This window comes from Carcharodon carcharias, chromosome 8 (assembly GCF_017639515.1).
Source record: "Carcharodon carcharias isolate sCarCar2 chromosome 8, sCarCar2.pri, whole genome shotgun sequence".
Classification (NCBI taxonomy): domain Eukaryota; kingdom Metazoa; phylum Chordata; class Chondrichthyes; order Lamniformes; family Lamnidae; genus Carcharodon; species Carcharodon carcharias.
Genome location: NC_054474.1, coordinates 140,113,970 through 140,138,768, shown reverse-complemented (window position 1 = coordinate 140,138,768; position 24,799 = coordinate 140,113,970). Strand labels below are relative to the sequence as shown.

General features: G+C 39.2%; 1 protein-coding gene across 14 annotated transcripts in view; it reads left to right on the top strand.

The window, feature by feature from the left end:
* The window catches only part of ehmt1b (euchromatic histone-lysine N-methyltransferase 1b), a 171,579-nt gene that overhangs the window by 33,863 nt on the left and 112,917 nt on the right, over window positions 1–24,799 (top strand). Inside the window, exon 1 of one of the 14 annotated variants that reach the window (XM_041192995.1) lies at window positions 8,220–8,302. The exons of 12 other annotated variants lie outside the window; for them this stretch is intronic. Coding sequence is in view for 1 of the 2 variants with exons in the window: in XM_041192992.1 (XP_041048926.1) it covers window positions 16,021–16,035 (15 nt within the window). In the remaining variant the exon portion in view is untranslated. Of the gene's footprint in view, window positions 1–8,219; window positions 8,303–16,005; window positions 16,036–24,799 lie in introns of those variants that run through there. One more of the 14 variants, XM_041192992.1, reaches the window with a different exon arrangement.

Below are 24,799 nucleotides of genomic sequence, written 5' to 3'. Positions count from 1 at the left end.
CTCTGCTCCAGGGAAAATAACCCCAGTCGAACCAATCTCTCCTCATAACTAAAACTTTCCAGCCCAGGCAACCTCCTGGTAAATCTCCTCTGCACTCTCTAGTGCAATCAATCCTTCTTATAGTGCGGATTCCAGAACTGTATGCAATACTCTAGCTGTGGCCTAACCGGCATTTTATACAGTTCCAGCATAACCTCCCTGCTCTTATATTCTGTGCCTCAGCTAATAAAGGCAAGTATCCCATATGTCTTCTTAACCACCTTATCTACCTCTCCGCTACCTTAAGGGGACCGGTGGACATGCACACCAAGGTCCCTCTGAACCTTGGTACTTCTCAGGGTCCTACTATTCATCGTGTATTCCTGTGCCTTGTTTGCCCGCCCAAGTGCATCACCTCACACTTATCCAGATTAAATTCCATTGCCATTGATCAGCCCATCTGACCAGCCCATCTATATCCTCTTGTAATCTAAGGCTACCCTTCTCATTATCTACCACCCTACCAATTTTAGTGTCATCCACAAACTTACTTATCAACACTCCTAAATCTCTTATATATATATATATATATATATATATATATACCACAAACGGCAAGGGACCGAACACCAATCCCTGTGGAACCCCACTGGACACAGGCATCCAGTCACAAAAATAACCCTCGACCATCACCCTCTGCTTCCTGCCACTCAGCCAATTCTGAATCCAATTTGCCAAATTGCCTTGGATCTCATGGGCGCTTACCTTCGTTATCAATCTCCCATGCGGGACCTTATGAAAAGCCTTGCTGAAGCCCAAGTAGGGTACGTCAAATGCATTGTCCTCATCTACACACCAGGTCACCTCTTTGAAAAATTCAATCAAATTGGTCAGACATGATCTCCCCTGAACAAAACCATGCTGACTGTCCTTGATTAATCCCTGCCTCTCCAAGTGTAGATTAATTCTGTCCCTCAGAATTGCTTCCAATATTTTCCCCACCACTGAGGTTAGACTGACTGGCCTGTAGTTCCTAGTTTATCTCTTCCTTCCTTCTTGAATAACGGTACCACATTGGCTGTCCTCCAGTCCCCTGGCACCTCTCCTGTGGTCAGAGAGATATTGAAAATTATTGCCAGCGCCCCTGCTATCTCCTCCCTTGCCTCACTCAACAGCCTGGGATACTTTTCCTCCGGGCCTGGAGGTTTATCTACTTTTAAGCCTGCCAGGTCACTTCGAACCTCCTCCCTCTCCATGCTAATTTATTTAATTATATCACAGTCCTTCTGCCTGATTTCCATACCCATGTCGTCCCTTTCACTTGTGAATACCGACACAAAATATTCATTTAGAACCCTACCTACATCTTCCGGCTCCCCATACGCTTTACCACTATGGTCCTTGATGGGCCCTACTCTTTCCCTAGTTATCCTCTTACCCTTAATGTACTTGTAAAATAACTGTATTTTCCTTTATTTTACCTGCCAATATATATTCATGCCCCCTTTTTGCTCTCCTAATTTCCTTTTTAAGTTCTCCCCCACACATTCTATACTCCCCTAGGGCTTCCGCTGTTTTGAGCCCTCGATAGCTGCCATAAGCCTCCCTTTTTCTAATTTATCCAATCCTGTATATCCCTCGTGTCCAGGGATCCCTGAATTTGTTAGCCCCACCCTTTATCTTTACTGGAATATGTTGGCCCTGTACTCTTCCTATTTCCTTCTTGAATGAGTCCCACTGCTCTGATGCAGATTTACCTAAAAGTAGCTGCTCCCAGTCCACTCTGGCCAAATCATATCTGATCTTATTAAAGTCGGCCTTCCCCCAATTTAGTAATCTGATTTCTGGCCCATCCTTGTCCTTTTCCATAACAATCTTGAATCTAACGGAATCATGATCACTATCTGCAAAATGTTCCCCCACTGATACTTCTACCAATTGCCTGGTTTCATTCCCTAAATTTAAGTTCAAGGCCACCCCCTCTCTTGTAGGACCTTCTATGTACTGGCTTAAAAAGCTCTCCTGGATGCATTTTAAGAATTCAGCTCCCTCTAAACCTATCACACTATGACTAACCCAGTTAATGTTGGGGAAGTTGAAAGCCCCACTATTACTACCCGATTATTTTTACACTTCTCTGAAATTTGCCGACAAAGCTGCTCTTCTATTTCTCTCTGACTGTTTGTTTGGGAGCCTATAGTACACTTCCAGCAATGTGATTGCTCCTTTTTTGTTTTTCAGTTCTACCCATATGGCTTCATTTGAGGAGTCTTCTAAGATGTCATTCCTCCTTACTGCTGTAATTGATTCCCTGATCAATATTGTGATTTCCCCCTCCTTATACCACCTCCCTTGTCTCGCCTGAAAATCCTATATCCTGGAATATTGAGCTGCCAATCCTGCCCCCTCTCAACCATGTATCTGTGACAGCAATAGCACCATACTTCCATGTGTTAATTTGTGCCCTCAGCTCATCTTCCTTATTCGTCAGACTCCTTGCATTAAAATAAATACCATCCAAACGTGCCAAACTCCCTTGTGTCTTAACTGGCCTATAATTTCTATGCCTTTCAGACTCACTTGCTCTCTCTTCTAATTTTGGCTGTGTATCTCCCCCTGTTGAAACTCCTCTCAGGATCCCATCCTCCTGCCAAGTTAGTCTAAACCCTCTCGAACAGCATTAGCAAACCTCCCCGCAAGGATGTTGGCCCCATTCCAGTTAGGTGCAACCCGTCCGCCTTGTACAGGTCTCACCGCTCCCAGAACCAGTCCCACTGTCCCAGAAATCTAAAGCCCTCCCTTCTGCACCATCTCTTCTGCCACACATTCATCTGGACTAACCACCTATCTCTATACTCACCATCGCGTGGCGCAAGAAATAATCCAGAGATTATTACCTTTTGAGGTCCTGTTTTTTAATCTGCTTCCTAGCTCCCTAAATTCTGCTTGCAGGACTTCATCCCTCTTTCTACCTATGTCCTTGGTACCAATATGTTCCACGCTCGCTGTCTGTTTGCCCTCCCCCTTTAGAATGCCCGGCAGCCATTCAGTGGCATCCTTGACCCTGGCACCAGGGAGGCAAATACAATCCTGGAGTGACTTCTATGGCTGCAGAAACGCCTGTCTGTTCCGCTTACTATCGAGTCTCCTACCACTATTACCACTATTGCTCTTCCCCTCTTTTTCCTCCCCCACTGTGCAGCTGAGCCACTCTGTGCCATGAGCGTGACTGCACTCCCCAGAGGAGCCATCACTCTCACCGTTTTCCAACACACCAAAACGGTTCTCGAGTGAGATGCACCTGGGGATTTCCTGCCTACCTGCCTTGACACCTTTCTTCTGATTGATGGTCACCCATTCCCTCTCTGTTTTCACTTCCATAAGCTGTGGGGTCACCATGTCTAAAAACGTGCTATCCACAAAACACTCAGCCTCGCAGATGCACCTCAGTGCCTCCAGCTGCCGCTCAAGCTCTGAAACTCGGAGCTCAAGTAGCTGTAGCTGGTGGCACTTCCTGCACACGTGGCTGGTCAGAGCACAAGGAGCTTCTAGGACTTCCCACATGTTGCAGGCGGTATGTAACATGGGACTGAGCTGCCCTGCCATGCCTCTTGTTGATAAAAACCTTTACTTTAAGTTAAACACAATAAAAAAATTAGTTACGTACTTTAAATAAAACCTAGAACTCTTACCTTTCCTTAGCTTAATCTATTTTAAACTGGAGAAAAACACTTAACTACTACTCGCCTATCAGCTCTCACCTTTGTGCTGGCGTCACTTTTTGAAGCTTCCCTGCACTCGCGCTGGTTCTGATTCCTCCGCTGCTCTCTCGCGCTGTCTTGTGATGTCACTCTTGTTATTTTCAACTGATTGCAGGCCACTCTTCCCAGACTGCTTCACCGTGATGCTGACTGCAGGACACTTCCCAGACCAAGGGAAAAGTGCCCATCTTCCATTAAAACTTATCGCTTTAGTAGCTCACTATTTAAATGCATTTTAAATATATACATATTGTTTTTACATTCCAAAGGGATTGTTCCCTCCACAACATCCTAATCCGCTCCTCAGTCACCTTGAAACTCCCTTCCTCTTCACACGGCACGTTTCCATACAAGTGCAGAAGATGCAACACCTGCCCTTTTATCTTCTCCATTTTCACTGCCCAAGACAAACACAAGAGTTTGCAAAAACTCATTCCAAACTGGACCTCTCTCCCTCTCTCTGACCCCCTCTAAGATGTTCTTTAACACCTACCCCTTGACTAAGCTTTTGGTTATCTGCCATAATAACTCCTCAGGTAGCTTGGTATCATATTTTCTTTGATAACGCTCCAGTGAAATGCCTTGAAACAATTTACTCATCTAAAGTCCTATATAGATACAAATTGTTGCTGTAACCTTCAAATACAAGGCGTGTGTTAGGAATTATTATTGATGCTGTAGCACAATAATGTGCAGCATCAGCACATTGGGATATGATCAGCAGGCCACAGTGGAGGTTATGAAGGGTGAGCAGAAAGCTATTATGAATCCAAAATGAAATAATTAACATGATAATTTAATGAGTTGAAGATACTGTATTTTGTATTTTAAAAACTGTACCTATAGACCTCTAAGCTTTGCAGTCCCGCCACATCCAGTCTTGAATAGTGGTGGACAATTAAACAAATAACTGGAGGAGGAGGCTCCACAAATATCCCCATCCTCAATGATGGGGGAGTTTAGTAAAAGAGAAGGCAAAGCATTTGCAACCATCTTCAGCCAGAAATGCCGAGTTAATGATCCATCTCAGCCTCCTCCTGAGGTTCCCAGCGTCACAGATGCCAGTCTTCGTCAAGTCAATTCAATTCACTCTGCATGATATCAAGAAATGGCTGAAGACACTGGATACCACGAAGGCTGTGTGCCCTGGCAACATTCCGGAAATAGTACTGAAGACTTGTGCTCCAGAACTAGCCAAGTCCCATAGCCAATCTGTTCCAGTATAGCTGCAACACATAACGGCATCTACCCGACAATGTGGAAAATTGCCCAGATATGTCCTATCTACACAAGGCAGGACAATCCAGCCAGTTACCACTCCATCAGGCTACTCTCGATCATCAGCAAAGTGATGGAAGGTGTCATCAACAGTGCTATCAAGCGGCCATTACTAAGAAATAATCTGCTCACCGATGCTCAGTTTGAGCTCCGCCAGGGCCATTCAGCTCCTGGCCTCATTACACCCTTCATCCAAACATGGACAAAAGAGCTGAATGCCAGAGGTGAGGTAAGGTGAGCGTGACTGCCCTTGATGTCAAGGCCACATTTGACTGAATGTGGCATCAAGGAGCCCTAGCAAAGCTGGAGCCAGTGGGAATCAGGGTAAAAACTCTCCACTGGTTGGAGTCGTACCTAGCACAAAGAAAGATGGTTGTGGTTGGTGAAGGTCAATTCTCTCAATCCCAGGTCTTGGTTGCAGGAATAAAAACAAAAAAAGCTGGAAAAACTCAGCAGGCCTGACAGCATCTGTGGACAGAGAAACAGAGTTAACGTTTCAAATCCATATGACTTCTCCAGAGCTAAAGAGAAGTAGAAAGTGATGGAATTTATAGGGGGTGGAGCAGGTAAAGCAGGATAGAAGGTAAGTGATAGGTAGGGACTAAGGAGCGATTGACATATGTCATGGACACAAGACAAAGGGAGTGTTAATGACATTTGTAAGGTCTGAATAATGTGCTGATGGTGGCATAAAGGTAAGAAAGCAGAATGTGAATAGCAGAACAAGGGTCAGCACTCTGAAAGAACAACATAAAAACAAGTGACATGGTCCTTTAGGGGGGTGGCATGTGGGGACGGGGCGGTTGGGAAAAAGGATTAAAAAAAAGTGATAAGAAGGGGGATAAAATAATTAATAAAAATAATTAATGAATGATGGTTATGGTATATTCATTGACTATTATTAAACTACCTTCACATTGCTGAGGATTGTGAAATTGAACTGCGTTCCTAAATTTAGACTTTTTATGTAGAGCTATCACCTAACGTCAGTAAAATTGGGCAAAGTTTGACTTGAAAATGTAGGGTATTTCAGAGGGCATGTAGTGAATATTTAAACATTTTCGCAAACATCTGCACCTGGGTTATATGGGCCACTTCTAGGTCAGTTGGACTCGTCTCAGATGTTAAATTTCCATTTGTAGGAAGAGGTGGGGGAAGTTATTTTGAACTGCGTAACACCCCAGTTCACATGAACTGGAGGGGAAAATCCTGGTACATTTTTGGGTGAGCTTTTCAATGTTTGTTTCTCTTTTGCAAAATTATTGCATTGTAATTTGAAGTGGTGACTTTAATTTTTCATATAAGCAGAATGTTAAACCTTGCTGGCACTTGTGCCTTCTTCCAACTCTCAAGGACAATTGCAATTGAGACAGGCTGGGTGATTCCATATGTACAGACTGGCGGGCATTTTACAATAGCAGTAATGGTTAACCTTACTGGAATTTTGAGAGCAGTCCCTTTATGGGAATGAAACCCATTTATAATCTTCCTTCCAGTTTCTCTTTGCTTTTTGTTGCACTGCACAGTCCCTTGAAGATACATATATCTTAAAGAACATGTATCTTAAAGAGAACATTGGTTTATGCAGTCACTTTGTTTTCTGTTTGTATGTTCCTGATCTAGGGAACATTGGTGGTGGCGGGTCTTTTAGGTTTGGTTTATATTAAGGCAGTATGAAAATGAAACTAGTTATTAAATTGGACCAAAGTCCAGCATTTGTTTTATTTCCCTAACTGCTTGAAATATGGGGAAAATATGGAAGTGAAGGGGAAAAACAGAATGCACTGAAAAATATGTACAAAGTGATGATTTTTTTTTCCCAACTGGTTCTGGCAATGACCCCCTTTGTATTGTAGACCATATGATTCTTATAAAGCTTTGTATATCAGATGATAATTGCTCAGAAGAATTATTATTGCTCACTGAGTACCTAGAAAGCCAAGGAAATTCATATTGATGGTGTCACCTATTCAAAATGTACCTGGCAGTTTGCTTCTAATTGCATGCCACATCTTAAGTTACCTTGAGTCAAATCTCATAATGCTAAATGAGCCAAAGCCTTGAAGTTTAACTTATCTTAACCCTTAAAGTAATATCTGGAAAAAACTCCACCATTTTGTTTAGAACTGAAAACTACAGTAATGGTGCATGGTATGGAAGACTAATCTGAAGAAATTGCTTACAATTGATTCTAATTTTGTACAATTTTTGGATGTATTGCAGGCATGCATCAGTAGTTGTCCAAAATGTTAGTGTTGCCAGGGGATTGAAGCCTAAAAGAAGCCAAATTTTTTTATGATTACAATCCTAACTTTTAATTGCAGTTTTAAGCTCACTAAGCAGAATTGTGGAGTTCAGTGCTAGGTGAGTAATAATGCAAAACTGTTATTTCTGTCTTCATTCTGGACACAATAGAAGACTTATTAGAATGAGCTATTAAACTATTTCACAAAATAAGAGTTGTACACTATATTTGGCAGTGATGTCAGATTGTTGCATAAACCCTTTTGACATAAATTTGTATAAGTCATTGTCATGTAGACAAGGTTGGTTATTGGTTTAAAAATATTGTCATATTGATTCATTCTGTAGATTGCCACGTATATTCTTGAAGTAAACATGTAAAATTATAGCAGAACCCCCTCCCCAATCTCTGAGGAATTTAAGTGCCATGGTAAACATGTAAATTGCGTTGCATTGCCACAGTATTCAGATGCAACAGTGGAATTAATTACAATTTTAGTGAAAATGAAATGAAATTTTGCATCAGCGTGTTATGACTCATTTTAATACATTTGAACCATTGTTAGATGCTGTAATCAATAACATGATTTTATACTTGATCCTTTGTATTCTGCTTAAATTATTTTGAAATCATTGTTGATTCATGGATCATGCAGATTCTAGTGCAAGTTTTTAAAAAAAAATCTTCCTTGATTTAGGTTTTGTATAAATTCTTAGCTGCCATAGTGTCTCCATTTTTATATATTTATATGTTATAAAAACTCCACACAGCCTGGAGAATGAGATACTTTAACAGACATTTTGAAGTAAATGCGTCCAATTCTGTATTGGGATACAAAATGCTGACATCTTAGGATTTTGCATATTTTCATTCTTGTTGATGCGACCCAACGTACTGGATAAGTGCCACAATTCCAAACTGTTTCCTTGATGTCAGTGCAGCACAATAAGTAGGAAGTACCAAGTATTGTTTGTGCAAAGATAAGCTCAGGATACCAACCAGAGTAATTTGAATAGATGTTCAAGCTTTCTTGAATGTAGTGAGTACTATTTCCCTGACTCTTGTGTAGAATTCTGTGCCCCATTAGAGTAATTTTGCACCCCACTTAAGTCATAGCTTAAAGAAGCTGCAACTTTTGCAAAATGAATTGAATCCCCAATTAATTGTCGCAACTAATTCAATTGAAAATTATTGACCTTGAGTCTGCATGCAAATAGTATCCATAAATGGTTGAATTTTTAAATACAGTGCTGTTTAGTAGTCTTCATTGAGCGTGCTCACTTAATTGAATTGAAGCTGTAGCATTTGCTCACAATTCTTTGAACCTGAGGTAAACACTAGTGATTTTATGAAAGGAAAGGCGTTTTGATATTGGTTGTGTACTGCTCCAGCTTATTGGTTTGTGTTTTTCTTCATAAATGTGTATTACAGTAGCCTACTAGCACTCATGTCTTTTATCAGGAAATAATTTTTATCTTTGTCTATGGGTTTTTGTACATGTCTGCATCTGAAGACATAGGATAGCACGTTTTGTATTGTAGATGCCACCATTTAGCATTTGACTGTCTACTTAGCATTGTAATTCTGAAAGGCAATGAATTGATGTTAATGTTGTGGGACAAATGAGCAAAATCTGGCAATTTATTATAGCTCTCTTTTAAGATGGTTTTATGGGGATTGATACGTTGTCAAAAGAATTTCATAAATTGACATGTTCCATAGTTGATTGTATTAGCAGTGCAGTACAGTGAGCTGTTAACAAAAAAATCTTAACGGAGAGCTTCTCACCAAAGGAAAGGAATGTATGGATTTTAAGCTGCTTCAGTATTTTCAATAATTGAGCATGAAATAATTTTAATCATGATGTAACAGTAATGCCTGGCCTTCAGTGCTTGCAATATGATGCATTATGATGTTTTGGTATCCTAACATGGTTTTCCCTTTCTTCTTTGTTTTAATGTACATATGCAAACTGAAATGCATATGTGTGCTTCTAGTTATACTGTACACATTTGTGTCTGAATATAAAATAATACCAAATTTCACTTAGCTATTCTCCCCAGTGGTTATTGGCCTATTCCCTAAATGGTTGTAGATGACTTCCTTGGTGTTCGTGTGTGTTTTTGTAGGTTTCTAATCTCACTTATTTATTGCTAATTATTGAAGTTAAGCCACATGGGACTTGAGTGTAACAGCGGCCTGTAATGAGATTTTAGAACTTGGGGAAGCCATAGGCGATACAATACAGTTAGGACACAGAGGGTTAAGTCAATTTTTGTAATGTAGAATTTGTCCGCAGCAGAAATGGGAGAAAGTATTAATTTTATCCGCTAATTGAACCATGTTTTTGAAACTGATTGAGGTATTTGTGTTGTATTGCAATAGGACATTTTAAATATGAATTCAGATCTTTTCCCTGCTGTGCATTGAGTGGTTGGCTGGAGAAGTCTGGGACCTGGATTTAGATACAACCAGAGTAGATCGGTGTTCTTGGTATTTTTTTATGCTGTATTTTTAAACAGTGGAATACATATGGGTGTCTCAATTCAGATATTGATGCAAGTCTGCCACAAAACTGCCCTTTTTAAAAAAAAATGAAGTGAAAATGCACTATTTATGCTGTCTTTTACAACCCTAAGCCTTTTCCACTTCAAGTACAATTTCAATTTGTAAAAAGATTCTTTTTCAAGTGATTTGCCTGTTTGTTGTTCACCTGCAATAAGTTTTTATTAAGAAAAAGTGGCTACAGTGAAATAATCTTAATTATTTTCAAACTATTCACTTTTAAAATGCTTATCAATGGGCTGTTCCCTTATATCTTTTTAGTGATAAAATTACATTATTTGTTAGACTGTCATTATTCACTGTAATTTCAACACTTTTTAAAAACATTTTTTCTCTCATTTGCAAAAGGCACTGACTTCGATCACCATTGTCGCCATCCTACAATACCTCTCTTACAGTTAAGCATGGGCTATGAGTGTAGACAGTGGGAGCATCGAAACTGAACCACACTCCTCAAGAAGCCTGGAACCTTGGCTAATTTATTTTATCCTCTCTAGTCCACATTTGCTGGAAGCATTTGTCATACTCAGCTGTTCCTTTGGCTGCAACTAGCTAGAACAAGTAGGGAATCACATCCCAAATACATGAGTACCTGTGGCCTACTGATAAATTGTGCATGTGGGGAAGGATAACATTTGCTTATGGTTGCCTAAATTCGTCAAAAATTGAATAATTTTCCAGAGTTAATAGCAAGTATTTTATGTATTGTAAGACTTATGGAGAGAGGGGTGTTCCTTTACTTAATTTTCAAGTGGTTGCTCTACAAAAACATAAAATGGTCAAAGCTCCAAACCCCTAGTTTAAATGGAAACGTGGCCTTCAAGTTCAGCTGCAAAGATCAGTCTTCATAAGACTTTCAGAAAATATTACACAACATACATGAGATTGTGATGTGAAACAGTGCTTCAGAATAATGTATGTTCTCTTGCTATTTTGATTCTATTTTATTTCAATAAATTTAGTTGCAGATGAAATCTGCTTGGCAATAATCCTGAGTTCTTTCAGCTATGTTTTTGCTTCACTTGTTAAAAGTTGGTTAGCTTTACTTTTTGTTGTGTTTGACACTTATGAACCCAAATTTGGTATAACCTGTTTTGGTATTCTAATTCTATTTTGAAGGATTTTAGTATGGCTAGTATTGAATTATTACATTTCAATTTAGTTTGTTGCTACTCTACACTCAGCTTAAGTACTACATTTTTTCCATTGTGCGTGATTACTTCAAAAGGAATTGATGTATTGTATTAACGTACTTCGTCTGACATTTGGATAAAGTAGTGCAAAATTACCCTATTTAAAAGATTTCTACCTGTAGTAGTTGTGTAGTTAAGCTGATGTGACAGTTTCTCAAAGAATTACGTTATGTATATTTTGGTTCAAACCACATGTACTGTGCTTTTACATATGGCTATAGACTTGGTGTTCAATATTATGTTTTAAGACCACTGGAACAATTTTCAGTAAATCACAAAATTCTTCTCTTGGAATTGAATTTTAGGCTTTTTGCAAGCAGTTTTATTGAATTACAATTAGTGTATAATACTGTAACAAAACAATTTATTTGGAGATATGTGAACTTCTTAAAAATCATTCAACAGCCCCTTTTTATTAGCTCCAAAACCAGATCTTCTAATAAATAAAGACGTGTTAGTCAAATAAGATCTCTCGTTTAGCTGATTGAATTTCATCCAAGATTAATCTACAGCTGATTTTTAAATGCTGGGGCATGTATTTCTTTTCATACCGCCTTCTTTTGCATTAATAGTCCTACAGATTACCTGGATTAATCATTCGTCAATGAAATTTTACTCTTCCAAGATTTAGTTGCTTGTTTCTTGCAGTGGAATTGCCCAGTATTTTTGTTTGAAATTTGGTGTATTATGAACACTTTAGACCTGCCAAGAGAAAGATGTATTTTTATCTGTATGATCCTATCTTTCATGGTTATAAGACACAGGTCAGTATTTCATGTATTAAATATATCTTAATTTAATTAAACAGCATCATGAAATTTCAAAAGATTATCAAGAGCTTAACCCCAATAGTGTTGTCTCAAACAGCCTCAAAATGGCAGATAATTTTGTTTGTAAAGAGTCATGTTATGAAATGGCTGAATCTGCAGGCAAGTGTCTGCATTGAGCATGCTCAGGTCATTGAATTATAGTCCATAGGGGGAGATGAAGAGTAGGAGCTGGGAAACGGTCTTTAGCAGGAACTAGGGTTTGCAACTGCTTGAATCTTTGTCCATGGAGAGATATCAAAATGACCTGTAGGCCTTCAGTTTTACAGGCTTTGCCTTCTATAAAAGTAATTTTCACCTGCTGCTTGTGGCCTAACATTACTTTGTGCTTTCAAATCTATCAGCAATCTTCAAGAATAGTTTATGACCAAAAAGAGTGATTTCCCAAATAATTTTCCTAAATTTGAAGATCCGAATAATGATTAGTAGCATAGAGAATTGTTAAGCGCATTGAACAAAAGTGCAAGAGAGCCACTTGGTTGGGGAATTTTAAACATGATTAGATTTTAATGTTTAAAATTATATTATTTCACATTAGATTGATAAGCTTACAGCATTGATAATTGAAATGTTTAGTCAAGCAGTTGAGAATAGCACTTGTCATTTGAGAAAACTTGGTGGATATTTGTGGACCTCAGGTTTAGCAATCCTGAAATAATATAACATACACGTTAGAAGCAAAGGGGTCTGTTTTTTAAAAAGAAAATCCTCAGACAAATTGGAAATACTTTTTTCAGCTGATATATCATTTTTTGCCCTATTAAATTATCAAGATAGACCCATCTTGTCATACATACATGTGATCTGAAATTGTCAAAATTTTGATTGGGAACATTATTGGATGTCAATCAACCAATGGCATTGTGGATCTCAAAGTTGAAGTTGCATGATTCAGATACCTTGCAGTGATGTCATGGTATAATTGACATTTTATACTAGCTGTTTGTTGACAACACTTTTAGTTTAAATGAAAATTAAATTCAGTATCATTTTGAGAATTGTAGGTGACTGCAACATGAATTTATGCTGTTTTCCTTGATACGGAGATATGCGCTATTTTCTCAATACGTGTTGAAAGAAAGCTGAGGGGGTATGGGGGAGTTTTCTTAGTAGTTTTTCCATGGTGTTTTCTACTGAAAATGATTTATATTTATGGACTTTAAAATGCTGCTTTATCTTTCCTTCCTTGAGGACTTCTCATGCACGCCTGCACTATTTTTCTAGTTTCTGCACATTTATACTATTGTCAGATGAGCTTAAATGTACAGTCATCTGAAGTCGTTTTGGCTTGTTGTGAAAATTAGCTGCATTGATATTCATTTTGTTGGCTGTAGCAAGTTGTACTTCGAAAATTTAGTGTTTCTTTATCAGGAAATACAATATCGCGTATTCTATTTCTATTCATAATACCATGTTATAATAGCTTGAGCATCTACATACATACCTTGTATGTGATAGATCTGAGCAAAATTGTTGCTAACAATTGGGTGGATAATTGTATCTGATGCATTTTGTAGTCCAAAAGTATTTTGATTTACTAGTCACAAAAATAAGCTTTGTTGTTGAATTGTTTAGTTTTTGAGCTCTCATTGACTTGTAGTCAATGCAGTACTCAGTACAAATGATACTGAATTTAATTTTCATTTAAACTAAAAGTGTTGTCAACAAACAGTACTCAGTGAAAACTGTCCATGGGTTAACTTTGCTGCTTGAAACTCTTAAATGTGTTGTTCATGACATCAGCTGCAGTCCTTCTCAAGCAATGCTCTTTGCTATCTCTACTGTAGAGCATTGTGTACTCTGGGAGCTTGCATATATTTATTGAATCAGTTAAAATATTTTGAGTAGGTTGGCAATTTGGCTGTATATGTGGTATCCATTTGGACTTTGTTAAGCATTTTGGTTTGTTTTGTGCCTTTACCCTGTTCAGTTATGGGCTTAAAAATGTCTGCTACATCAAGTAGTTCATGATGTGCATTGTTGACGACTAGCATAGCATCTGCAGCATTTTGTTAACTGCAAATGTAACTTTGTGATAATACTGCAGTTTTTTTTTAGTGTGAAATAAAAGTAGTATGTCCACCATAACTGGGACAGCTTAAGTCTGAGAGTGAAAAGAAAGGCAGTAGAATAGAACTTTTAATATGAAACGCCTTCACATGATGATCTAACAGCTTCAGTTGTGAGTAGCTAGTGGATGGTTTTTTATTTCAACGTATCATTGAGACTTCAATAACCAGTCAGAAGGAAGTAATTTGGGATAGGTGGAGCCGACATAAAAGCTGAAAATATCTCAGCCATTGTTTTGGTGCCAATTTTTTCCTGATATTGCTGTATATGGTGTGTTAAGAAAGCCCCAGTTGGGAAGTGATTTTGTTTTGGTAAAGAAAAAAGCATCAAGTTTTATAAAAGTTAGCTTTGCATTATATTGCTGCTATAAAATGTTGACATTGTCGCATTCTCAATCAGATGTACTATTTAATTAGAAGTTTATGTACTGTTCATGCAGTAATTGGGAATTACATTCTTTTCACATGTATCATCAACGAATGGAATAAAAATGGCAAATTTCTTGATGCTTAACTGAGCTGTATGGACTTTTGTATCAAAAAGCAACCTCTCTGCTTTTTTCTCTGCAACCCCCCTCACCTCATTCAATTTTGGAATGATTAAGTGACACTTGCAGATGAAAAGCATTTGTTCAGAAGTCAGAAGGTTTTGGGAAGTGATCTAGTCCCTCTGTACTTTGTGAGCTGTGTTCGAAACATTTGCTTACAATTCCATTGTGTTGCTTTTTCACCAAATTATTGTGCTAAATTGTGAGATAGATTATTATAAAGTGCTTACAACATATTATTTAAAATTCTCGTTATTTAGTGATATTGATAAGACATTGCTTTGATATGTGACTGAAAATTTTGAAACTATCAGTGAACTGCACTTTGAAGCCAAGAATGAAAACTAAATGGTTTATTTCTTGCAAATCTTGTTAGAATTTTAATTTTACGTATTATTCTTGTGATACAGTGGTGAGAAAAATAAGTTCATTTCAGTATTTCAATCTGCAATCCCTGATTGTAAAGGTTGAAATGAACAAAATGAATGGCTCTAAACTGGAATTTCAAAATTTTAATGTGTTTTAAAGTGAACCTCTATCTTAGCATATTAAGGTTGCATAAAATTATTTTATTGGAGATAATGTGGAATAACACCAAAACCCTTCTTTGGACAGTGCAGTAAAAAGTATTACCTCAGAATACAGTCAGTTGCTTAATTGCAGGTTCATTCAAATACAAGGCATTTTAGACAATGTCGTTATTGTATGTCAATTCATCCAGACCAGTTAGGAAATGGTAATATAACTTGAATCATTTTGGTTGCATCCACACAACCTCTTGTTGCTCCTCCCAACCTATAAGAGTGACTCCTGCTGGGCAATCATCAGTATTTTCATCTTTCAATCAATGTGAATTACCTGAGTGCTGTTTCAGTTTGAGAGAGAGGGAAATTCTTTCTTTATACTGCTGTATGTCGTTTCTGTCTACATCTTGTTCCGAGTTCCATCTGATTAAAAAAAAACTCAAAATCTGGAATAACTGCAACACAGGAAGGTCTTTCTCTGCTGTTTTTATTTTCTCTAGACACTGACTTTGCTACCTGTGAAGTTTTACTTTGCCTATTTTCTGAACAGTTTCCAATGCTCTCCCTAGATGGAATGAAGTAACTTGTGTTACATTTTTTGTGTGTGTTGATTGTTGTGTTGAAATTGGGTGTGCGGAAGCCCAAAGACAAATCCAAATACCCTGAATTGGCCTCTCAGGCACTCTGTTAGAGATGGAGCAGACTGGGTGACCCTAGGGCTTCCTGTCTTTGAGTGCTCATGTGAAAGAACGTTTTAAATTTACTTACATCAGTTGCAATGATCTAAGCACAATGAAAACAATAGCTGGCAATGATATTCTGCCATGGCTTGAGCCTGAGAAACCTTTTTATTCTTAAGGTAAAGCTCTGCCTCCCAGTGTCCAATTTCACTCTGAACAATGTCAGTACGTTTTCACAAATTCATCTGAACAGGACCCTCTTGATGTCACTACAGTCTACTGGTGCATTACTTTGGCAGATGCCAGAATCATCAAAAATTTGCCAGAACTTCTTAAGCCAGCATATTTGGGATGTACCCGGATCAGGTATACATTTGGGTGTATGACATTCGTAAAACTAACTTTGATTGTCACAGTGACAGTAATCCCGCAAGTAGCCATGCCTGACAATCACTACAGCTGTTAGGTGCATGCATTTTACAGCACAGCAGGAAACCATTGGGCACATCATGCTGGTGCTAGCTCTTCAATTTAAACTCTAATTGCTTTTCTCCAGTCTTTTATATACTTCCTTTTCAAATATGACTCTGGTCCCTTATTACCAATTTGCATGAAAAAAAAATCATTATTTATTCTCTCAAAGCCTTCCATTATTTTGAAAATGTCTTTTACCCTCTCTGTTCCAGGGGAATAAAGTCTTTCTCCATAGTTATAATGTGTAATTCCTAATACTCTGGTGAGTCTTCATCGTCTCTTGCCATGACTGGTACCCTCCCCAAAACCAGATGCACAAAATGTAATGCAGTACTGCAGCTATGGCCTATCCAATATCTTATGTAAATCCAATAACATTGCCTTGCTTGATTGTCAGTGCACGTGTATTAGAATTTAATTTGCATTTTAATAGCCTTTTTGATCTGGATTCTTTATAAATCCATTCACCTGTAATGCAATATCTCTCTCTAATTGGTGAAGTCTTACAGTTCGAAAAATGTGTTGCAAATTTTGCTGTATGGCACAGTGCCTGTAACTTACCTTTTGGCTTTTTTAAAAGCATTTGAATAATGCAGAATCTGGGGGGAAATGTTTAAAATGATAAGACAGAATAGCTAGAAGCATACAGTTCCCAGTAATTGAGGGACCTTGAATCGGGTCACACATGAAAGATTTTTAAAAAACTTTCGTTTATATAGACAACCATGGTTATCTAAAGTGCTTTACAGCCAATGAATTACTTTTGAAATGCAGTCAATATTGTAATGTAGGAAACGAGCAGCTTGTTTGGGTACTGCAAGCTCCCATAAATAACAATGTGATAATGACCAGATAACATTTCATGTTGATTGAGGGATAAAAATTGGCCAGGACACTGGGGTACTCATCTGCTTTTCAAAAAAGCGCCATGGGATCTTTGTTTTATTCTTTCATGGGACATAGACATTGCTGGCAAGGCCATCCCTAATTGCCCTTGAGAAGCTGATGGTGAGCTGCCACCTTGAACTGCTGCAGTCCATCTGGTGCAGGTACACCTACAATGCTGTTAGGAAGGGAGTTCCAGGATTTTGATCCAGTGACTGAAAGAACGGTGATGTTGTTTCAAATCAGGATGGAGGGGAACATGCAGGTGGTGGTGTTCCCATGTGTTTGTTGCTTTTGCCCTTTTAGGCGGTAAGAGGTCATGGGTTTGGAAGGCACTGTCGAAGGAGCCTTGGTGAGTTTCTGCAGTGCAACTTGCAGATGGTGGTACACACTGATGCCACTGTACATCAGTGGTGGAGGGAGAGAATGTTGAAGGTGGTGGATGGGGTGCCAATCATGTAAACTGCTTTGTACTGGATGGTGTTGAGCTTCTTGAGTGTTGTTGGAGCTGCACTTATCCAAGCAAATGGAGTGTATTCCATCACACTTCTGTCTTGTAGATGGATGATAAGCTTTGGGGATTCAGGAGATAAGTTACTTTACATCCACCCGTGTGGACAGATGGGGCCTCACTTTAACGCCTTGTTCAAAAGACAACACTTCCCACAATGCAACACTGCCTACATGCTGCACTGGAGTGTCAGTCTTGAATTTTGTGCTCAAGTACTGGAAGTGGGACTTGAACCCACAACCTGCTGAGTCAGAGGTGAGTGCTACCAACCGAGCCACAACTGACACTAAATGTAAGAAAAACTTGTTGACAGAGTCATGAGATTCATTCCTATGGTTACTTGTTGAGACATGAACTGTCAGTATTCAATGTAAGATTGGATGGGTGAATGAAGAAAAAAGGTGCTAAAAGAATCGGAAAACAAGTGGGTAAATTTGATCAGAGCCATTTGCTTACAACAAGGGTAAATGTCAATGTGGACTGGTATGGGCAAATGGCTGGTTTCCCTGTTCTATGTTTTTGCTTGCCCACTCCATAAACCTGTTTTAGGTTTGCTTGCATTCTGACTCTGTCAGGTTCCCTAATTTGTATCATGAGCAAATTTCAGTGATTTTTCCTCCTGTGCCCATGATCAAATCATTTATATAAATGCAAGAAAAAAGATATTCCAGCACAAATTCCTGCATCATGCATTTAGACACATTCTTGCAATCTGCTCATTTGGTGAACTGGTATAGACACGATGTGCCAAATGGCCTCCTGCACAATATCAATTCTGCGATTCTGTGAAATCCTCTCTTTCTACCTTCATTTTGACAAGTTTCTTCTAGAAGAACATAAGTAGGAAAAGGAGTAGGCTGTTTGCCCACAGCTTTTTGAATGGTGTTACGACCGAAATGGGAGGAGTGCACAGTTTACCTAGCCCCAATACTCCGCAGGCTGCACTTAGTTTTAAAAGTTTAATTCACTCACCAAAATGGTTAATTATTTACCTTTGCCACTGTTAGACTCAGAATGAAAGAGACTTTAACCAGGCTTCTTTCAATAAACTCATGTTTTTTTTTAAGTTTTGTTTTATAATAAATCAAAGTTGCAAGGTTAGTTAACACACAATTGCACTGTGGAAGTATAACTGTCTATTTTTAAAAATACCCCAGAACGCGCACATGCACAAATACACAAACAGGACAAACAGGGTCTCTGTGCAGAGATGGGCTTTAGAGGATAGGCATTGTAAAAGTAAAGGATAAAGCTCACAGAGTCTTGCACTGTTGATCTGGAGCTGGTCCCAGTAGATGTCTGATGGCTCTCACCAGTGGAGCTTTGCTGTGGTGGAGATTATAGCTGGGCCATTCCTCCTTCTCAGCGCCTCAGGTTTCCAAAAATGGATAAGCTCCACTGAGCTGAGGATTCTTAGCTGGATACTGCCAACAACCTAATTTCAGGCGAGGCAAGAAGTTGAGCTGGGCAGCCGTTTTACTTTCTCAGTTCAATCCCAATTGAACTCAAAAAATACAAGTCCAAAGCTTAAAGCTCATCCCAGTCATGTGATTTCCAATAACTCATTGGTTTTTTGCCGTTAAACCAGTTTTTTTCATCACTTAAAGTAACTGCAATGTAAACAAGTGCACAGCTCCTTCCCTCTTAAAGTACTAGGCTGATCAGATGATTTTTTTTAGAGAAGGCATACTTGTTGACAGTTTCATGGTGGATTTATGGCCGTTTATAAGAAAAAAACTCCAGTTCAGCATCCAGAGGCCCAAATAACGCAATGTCCTTTCAGATTTTCAAAGAAAAATCCAGTTTGTAAAAATGTGGTTCTCCCAACAGTGTAGAAATTTCTCTTCATCTCAGCCCTGAAAGACTGACCCCTTATTTTCAGACTGTGACCCTGTGTTCTAGATTCCCCAGCAATGGGAAACATTTTATTAGTGTCTACTCTGTCATGCATCTTAAGAATGTTATATGTTTCAATTGGATTAGCTCTCATTCTTCTAAACTCTTTACTTAAAACTGAAATAAAATTAATTAGCCTATAATCTCCTAACAACACTTATTTTCCCCCAGATCTTGAACAGGGTGTTCATTTACCAGTTCTTTGACCTAATACCCATTTCCAAATTGTTTTGCAACATTCAAGTCACTCTCTGCCACCCTCTTTCCCAACTTGTTTCAGTTCCGGGACTTTCTGGCTACTACCATTTTGGCCAGGTGACTTTTCAGTTTTTGAATATTGCTGAAACATAGAACACACGATGCTGAAGTTTTTTTTTGTCTTGCACCCAGCAGGACAAATGCAAGAATGGCAAATTTCAAACAATCACAACAATTTATACGACTGAGGAAAAGAGTGTTGATTGGTCAGCAAGTCGACTCTGGTTGAGGTGTTGTCATGGGGAAAGCAACGTAGAACTATAGGCTGCCCAGGTTCCTCGGTGATTCCAAAAGATGCAAGGCTTGAACATATTTCTTCTGTTTGCAGACAACTGATCCTTGTATGAATGTACATTGCTTCTAGCCAGCGTAAATGAGCCAGGTTAAGAGCTCAACTGATTATCTTAAATTGGCTGTCAGTGTCGTTATTCGCACATTCAGGATTGTTCAGCAAGTGCTTCCCACTCGAAGAGTAGATGTTTTGGGTTTTGCAAGCATGAACTAGTTGAGTACAGTCTGTACTCTGCCTATTACAAACAAATGAAGGTTCATGCTGTTTGATTCGATCAACTAATTGCTGAGATGTACTAGTGCAGCTTTGGAACTGAGTGCATACTTGGGAGTTTGGTGAGTGGGGGGGTTTAGTGAGGAGGGGAAGGAGGTGTTTCTTTCCTTTTGCTTTTTCTAACTTTTCCACCTTGTAGGAATAGATTCTTACTCTACTACAAGGAAAGCAGTTAGCTGTTTGGTTAGTATCGGGTAGGTGGTTAAGGTCTATTCCAGTCCTAATGTTTAAAATAGTATACAAACTAGTGATAAAGTTAATAAAATATATTAAAAAGGAAAATAAATTAGTGAAAAATATAATTTAAGTAATTAATTAAAACACATTAAGGGTGGCAGGACAGGTGATATGTCAAGGCTGCACCACGTGGGAGCTTCTGGATGCCATTGTCATCTAGGACAAACACATCTGCAGTAAGTGTTTGCAGTTCAAGGAGCTTCAGCTCAGAGTCATTGTGCTGGAGGCTGAGCTGCAGACATTGCGACACACTGGGGAGGGAGAATGTTTCCTGGATGCTTTATATCATGAGACAGTCGCACCACTTAGGATAGGATCTTCTGATTTGGTCAGTGGTCAGGGACAGGAGGGTGTGAGTGAGGCAGGTAAGGGGACCCAGAGGGCAGGAGTGCTGGAGCCTTAGTCTTTGCAATTGTCCAATAGGTTTGAGGTTCTCTCGGCTTGTTTGTATGAGTGGGGGTTGCAGGGTGGATGGACAAACTGACCATGGTACTGTGGCACAGGAGGTCATTCAAGTGGGGGAGAAAAAAATAATCTAGTGGTAGTAGGGGCAGTATAGTGAGGGGGATTGACACTGTTTTCTGCAGCAAAGAGCAAGAGTCCAGATGTCTGTTGCGTGTCTGGTACCAGGATTTGGGACATCTGCACAGGGCTGGAGAAGAACTTGCAGTGGGAGGGGGAGGGTCCAGTTGTGTGGTCCATGTAGGTACCATTGACATAGGTAGAACTAGGAAAGAGGTTCTGCATAGAGAGTATGGGGAGCCCTTAATTAAAAAGCAGAACCTCCGGATTATTGCCTGAGCTATGTGCAAATTGGCTTCAGGTACATAAAATTAGAGGGATGAATATGTGGCTCAAAGACTCATGTGGGAGAAATGGGTTCCGGTTCGTGGGGCATTGGCACCAGTACTGTGGAAAATGGGGGCTGTACTGTTGAGAAGGTCTACACCTCAACCGTGCTGGGATTAGTTTTCCAGTGAGTTGCATAGTTAGGGAAGTAGAGAGGGTTTTAACCTAAATAGTGGGGGCAAGGGATCAAATTTGGGAAGGTGTGATTAATCAAAGTGTAGAGAAAAGGCAAGAGAGAAAGGTATTAATGTGGGAAGAGATAAACAGACTGTGAGAAAGGACCAGATTACAGGGAGTGCAAATCTAAACGTAAATCAGAAGATAAGGCTAGAGGTTACAAAAATAACGAAAGGACAAAACTAAAAACTCTTTCTGAATGTATGTAGCATTCCAAACAAAACAGATGAACTGGTTAGCAGAAATAGAAATAAATAAGTAGATAGCCATTACAGAGACACGGCTGCAGGATGACATAGATTGGGGCCTGAATTTTGAAAGGTATATAACATTTAGGAAGGACAGAAAGCTAGGAAAAGGTGGAGAGGCAGCTCTGTTAATCAATGATGGTATTAACACGGTAGAGAGAGATGACCTAAGTTCAGGAAACCAGGCTGTAGAAACTTTCTGGGTGAGAAATGGTAAAGGCAAGAATTCAATTATGGGAGTGGTGTACAGCCCCTAACTAACCATATGGTAGGACAAGGTATAAATGAAGAAATAATGGGAGCTTGCCAGAAAGGTACGGCGATAATCATGGGGGATTTTAATCTGCATATAGACTGGGAAAATCAGATGGACAAAGGTAGCCTAGCTGAGGAATTCATAGAATGTTTTCAGAATAGTTTCTTTGAACAGCATGTTCTGGCACGAACCAGAGAGCAGGCAAGGTTAGACCTGGTATTGTGCAATGAGATGGGATTAATTAAAGACCTCGTAATGGAGGTGCCCATGGGTAGCTGTGACCATCATATGATTGAATTTTACCTTCAGTTTAAGGGCGAGAAGTGTGGGTCCAAGACTGGTATTTTAAATTTAAATAAGGGCAATTATGAGGGCATGAAAGCAGAGCTTCCTAAAGTGAACTGGCAAATGAGGTTAAGGAATAGATCAACAGAGATGCAGTGGACATTTACGGGGATATTTCAGAATACATAGAATAGATACATTCCAATTAGCAAGAACAATTCCAAGGGGAGGACCTACCACCTGTTGTTAACTAAAAAAAAATAGTATCAAACTTAAAAACATATAATTGCACAAAGGTGGGTGACAGGTCAGAAAATTGGATAACAGCAAAGAATGACCAAAATATTGATAAGGAAAAATTAGAGAACAAGAGAAAGCTAACTAGAAATATAAAGACAGTAAGTTTCTATAGATATTTTTAAAAAAAGTTATCAAAGTAAGCGTTGGTCCAATAGGAAATGAACCTGGGGAATTAATAAGGGAAAATAAGGAGATGACAGATGAATTGAACCGATATTTTGCATCGGTCTTCACTATAGGGGATACAAGTAACATTCTAGAAATAGCTGTAGATCAGGAAGTGGAAGGGAGGGAGGAACCCTGAAAAAACTACAATCACCAAGGAAGTGATACTGAGAAAATTGTTGGAGCTGCAGGCTGACAAGTCCCAGGGTCCTGATTGATTTCATCCTAAGATCTTAGAAGTGGCTAATAAGATAGTTGATGCATTCATTTCAGTTTTGCAAAATTCCCTAGATTCGGGGAAGGTTCTGTTGGATTGGAAAATAGCAAATGAAACTCCCTTATTCTAAAAGGGAGGGAGACAAAAAGTGGGAAGCTACAGGCCAGTTAGCTTAACATCTGTCATCGGGAATATGTTAGCTATTTGTAAAGACGTTATAGTAGGGCACTTGGAATTATTAAAGCCAATCAGACAGAGTCCAACATGGTTTTGTGAAAGGGAAATCATGTTTAACCGATTTATTGGAGTTCTTTGAAATAACATATGCTGTGGATAAAGATGGATGTACTGTACTTAGATTTGCAGAAGGCATTTGATAAGGTGCCACATCAAAGGTCATTGTGAAAAATAAAAGCTCATGGTGTGTGAGTAACATCCTGGCATGGGTAGAAGATTGGCTAGATAACAGGAAACAAAGGGTAGGCATAAATGGGTCTTTTTCTGGTTGGCAAGATGTAACAAGAGGTGTACCACAGGGATCACTGCTGAGGCCTCAAATTTTTACTTATTTAAATGACTTGGATAAAGGGATGGAAGGTACGGTTGCTAAATTTGCTGATGACACAAAGTTAGGTAGGATAGTAAGATGTGAAGAAAACGCAAGAGGGGCTGCAAAGGGATATAGATGGGTTAAGTGAGTGAGCAAAGACCTGGCAAATGGAGTATGTTGTGGGAAAATTGTCCATTTTGGCATGAAAAATAAAATCAAAGCATATTATCTAAATGGTGAGAGATTGTAGGGCTCTGAGATACAGTGGGATCTGGGTGTCCGAGTGCATGAATCGCAAAAGGCTAGAATGCAGGTACAGCAAATAATTAGGGAAGCTGATAGAATATTATCGTTTATTGCGAGGGGAATTGAATACAAAAGTAGGGAGGTTATGCTTCAGTTATACAGGGTGTTGGTGAGACCACATCTGGAGTACTGGTGTACAGTATTGGTCTCCTTATTTAAGAAAGGATGTAAGTGCATTGGAAGCAGTTCAAAGAAGGTTTACTAAACTAATACCTGGATTGGGCGGGTTGTTTTATGAGGAATGGTTGGGCAGGCTAGGCTTGTATTCGCTGGAGTTTAGAAGAGTAAGAGGCGACTTGATTGAAACTTATAAGATCCTGAGGGGTCTTGACGTGGTTGATGTGGAGCGAATGTTTCCTCTTGTGAGAGAATCTAGTACTAGGGGCCACTGTTTAACAATAACTTGTCGCCCATTTGGGACAGAGATGAGAACTTTTTTCTCTGAGGGTTGAGAGTCTTTGGAACTGCCTTCCTCAAAAGGCAGTGGAATCTGAGTCTTTGAATGTTTTTAAGGCAGAGGTAGAGATAGCCTTTCACCCCATTGCTTATCAAGAATCTATCGGGATGGGTGGAATTGTCAAATTGGGGTTACAATCAGGTCAGCCATGGCCTTATTGAATGGTGGAGCAGGCTCTAATGGTCCAGTGGCCTACTCCTTCTAATTCGTATGTTACCAATCACTGGGACATATGGGCTATGCACCTAGCATTGCACTGTCACTGAAATTCATACATGATGTTGCTCAATTTTGTGGTAGAACATCTTTTTGGACTGTCGGCAGCATCTTGTTAATGGAAAATACCATCTGCGTAGCCACTGCATAATAGCAGCATGAAACGCTTGCTTAACCTGTTGTGAGACACTAAGCTTGCAAGGTGAGCAAACGGTTAGAGGTTCAATTTACAAGATTACTGATAAGTGCAATCCTGTAGCACGTGGAGCTATATGAAT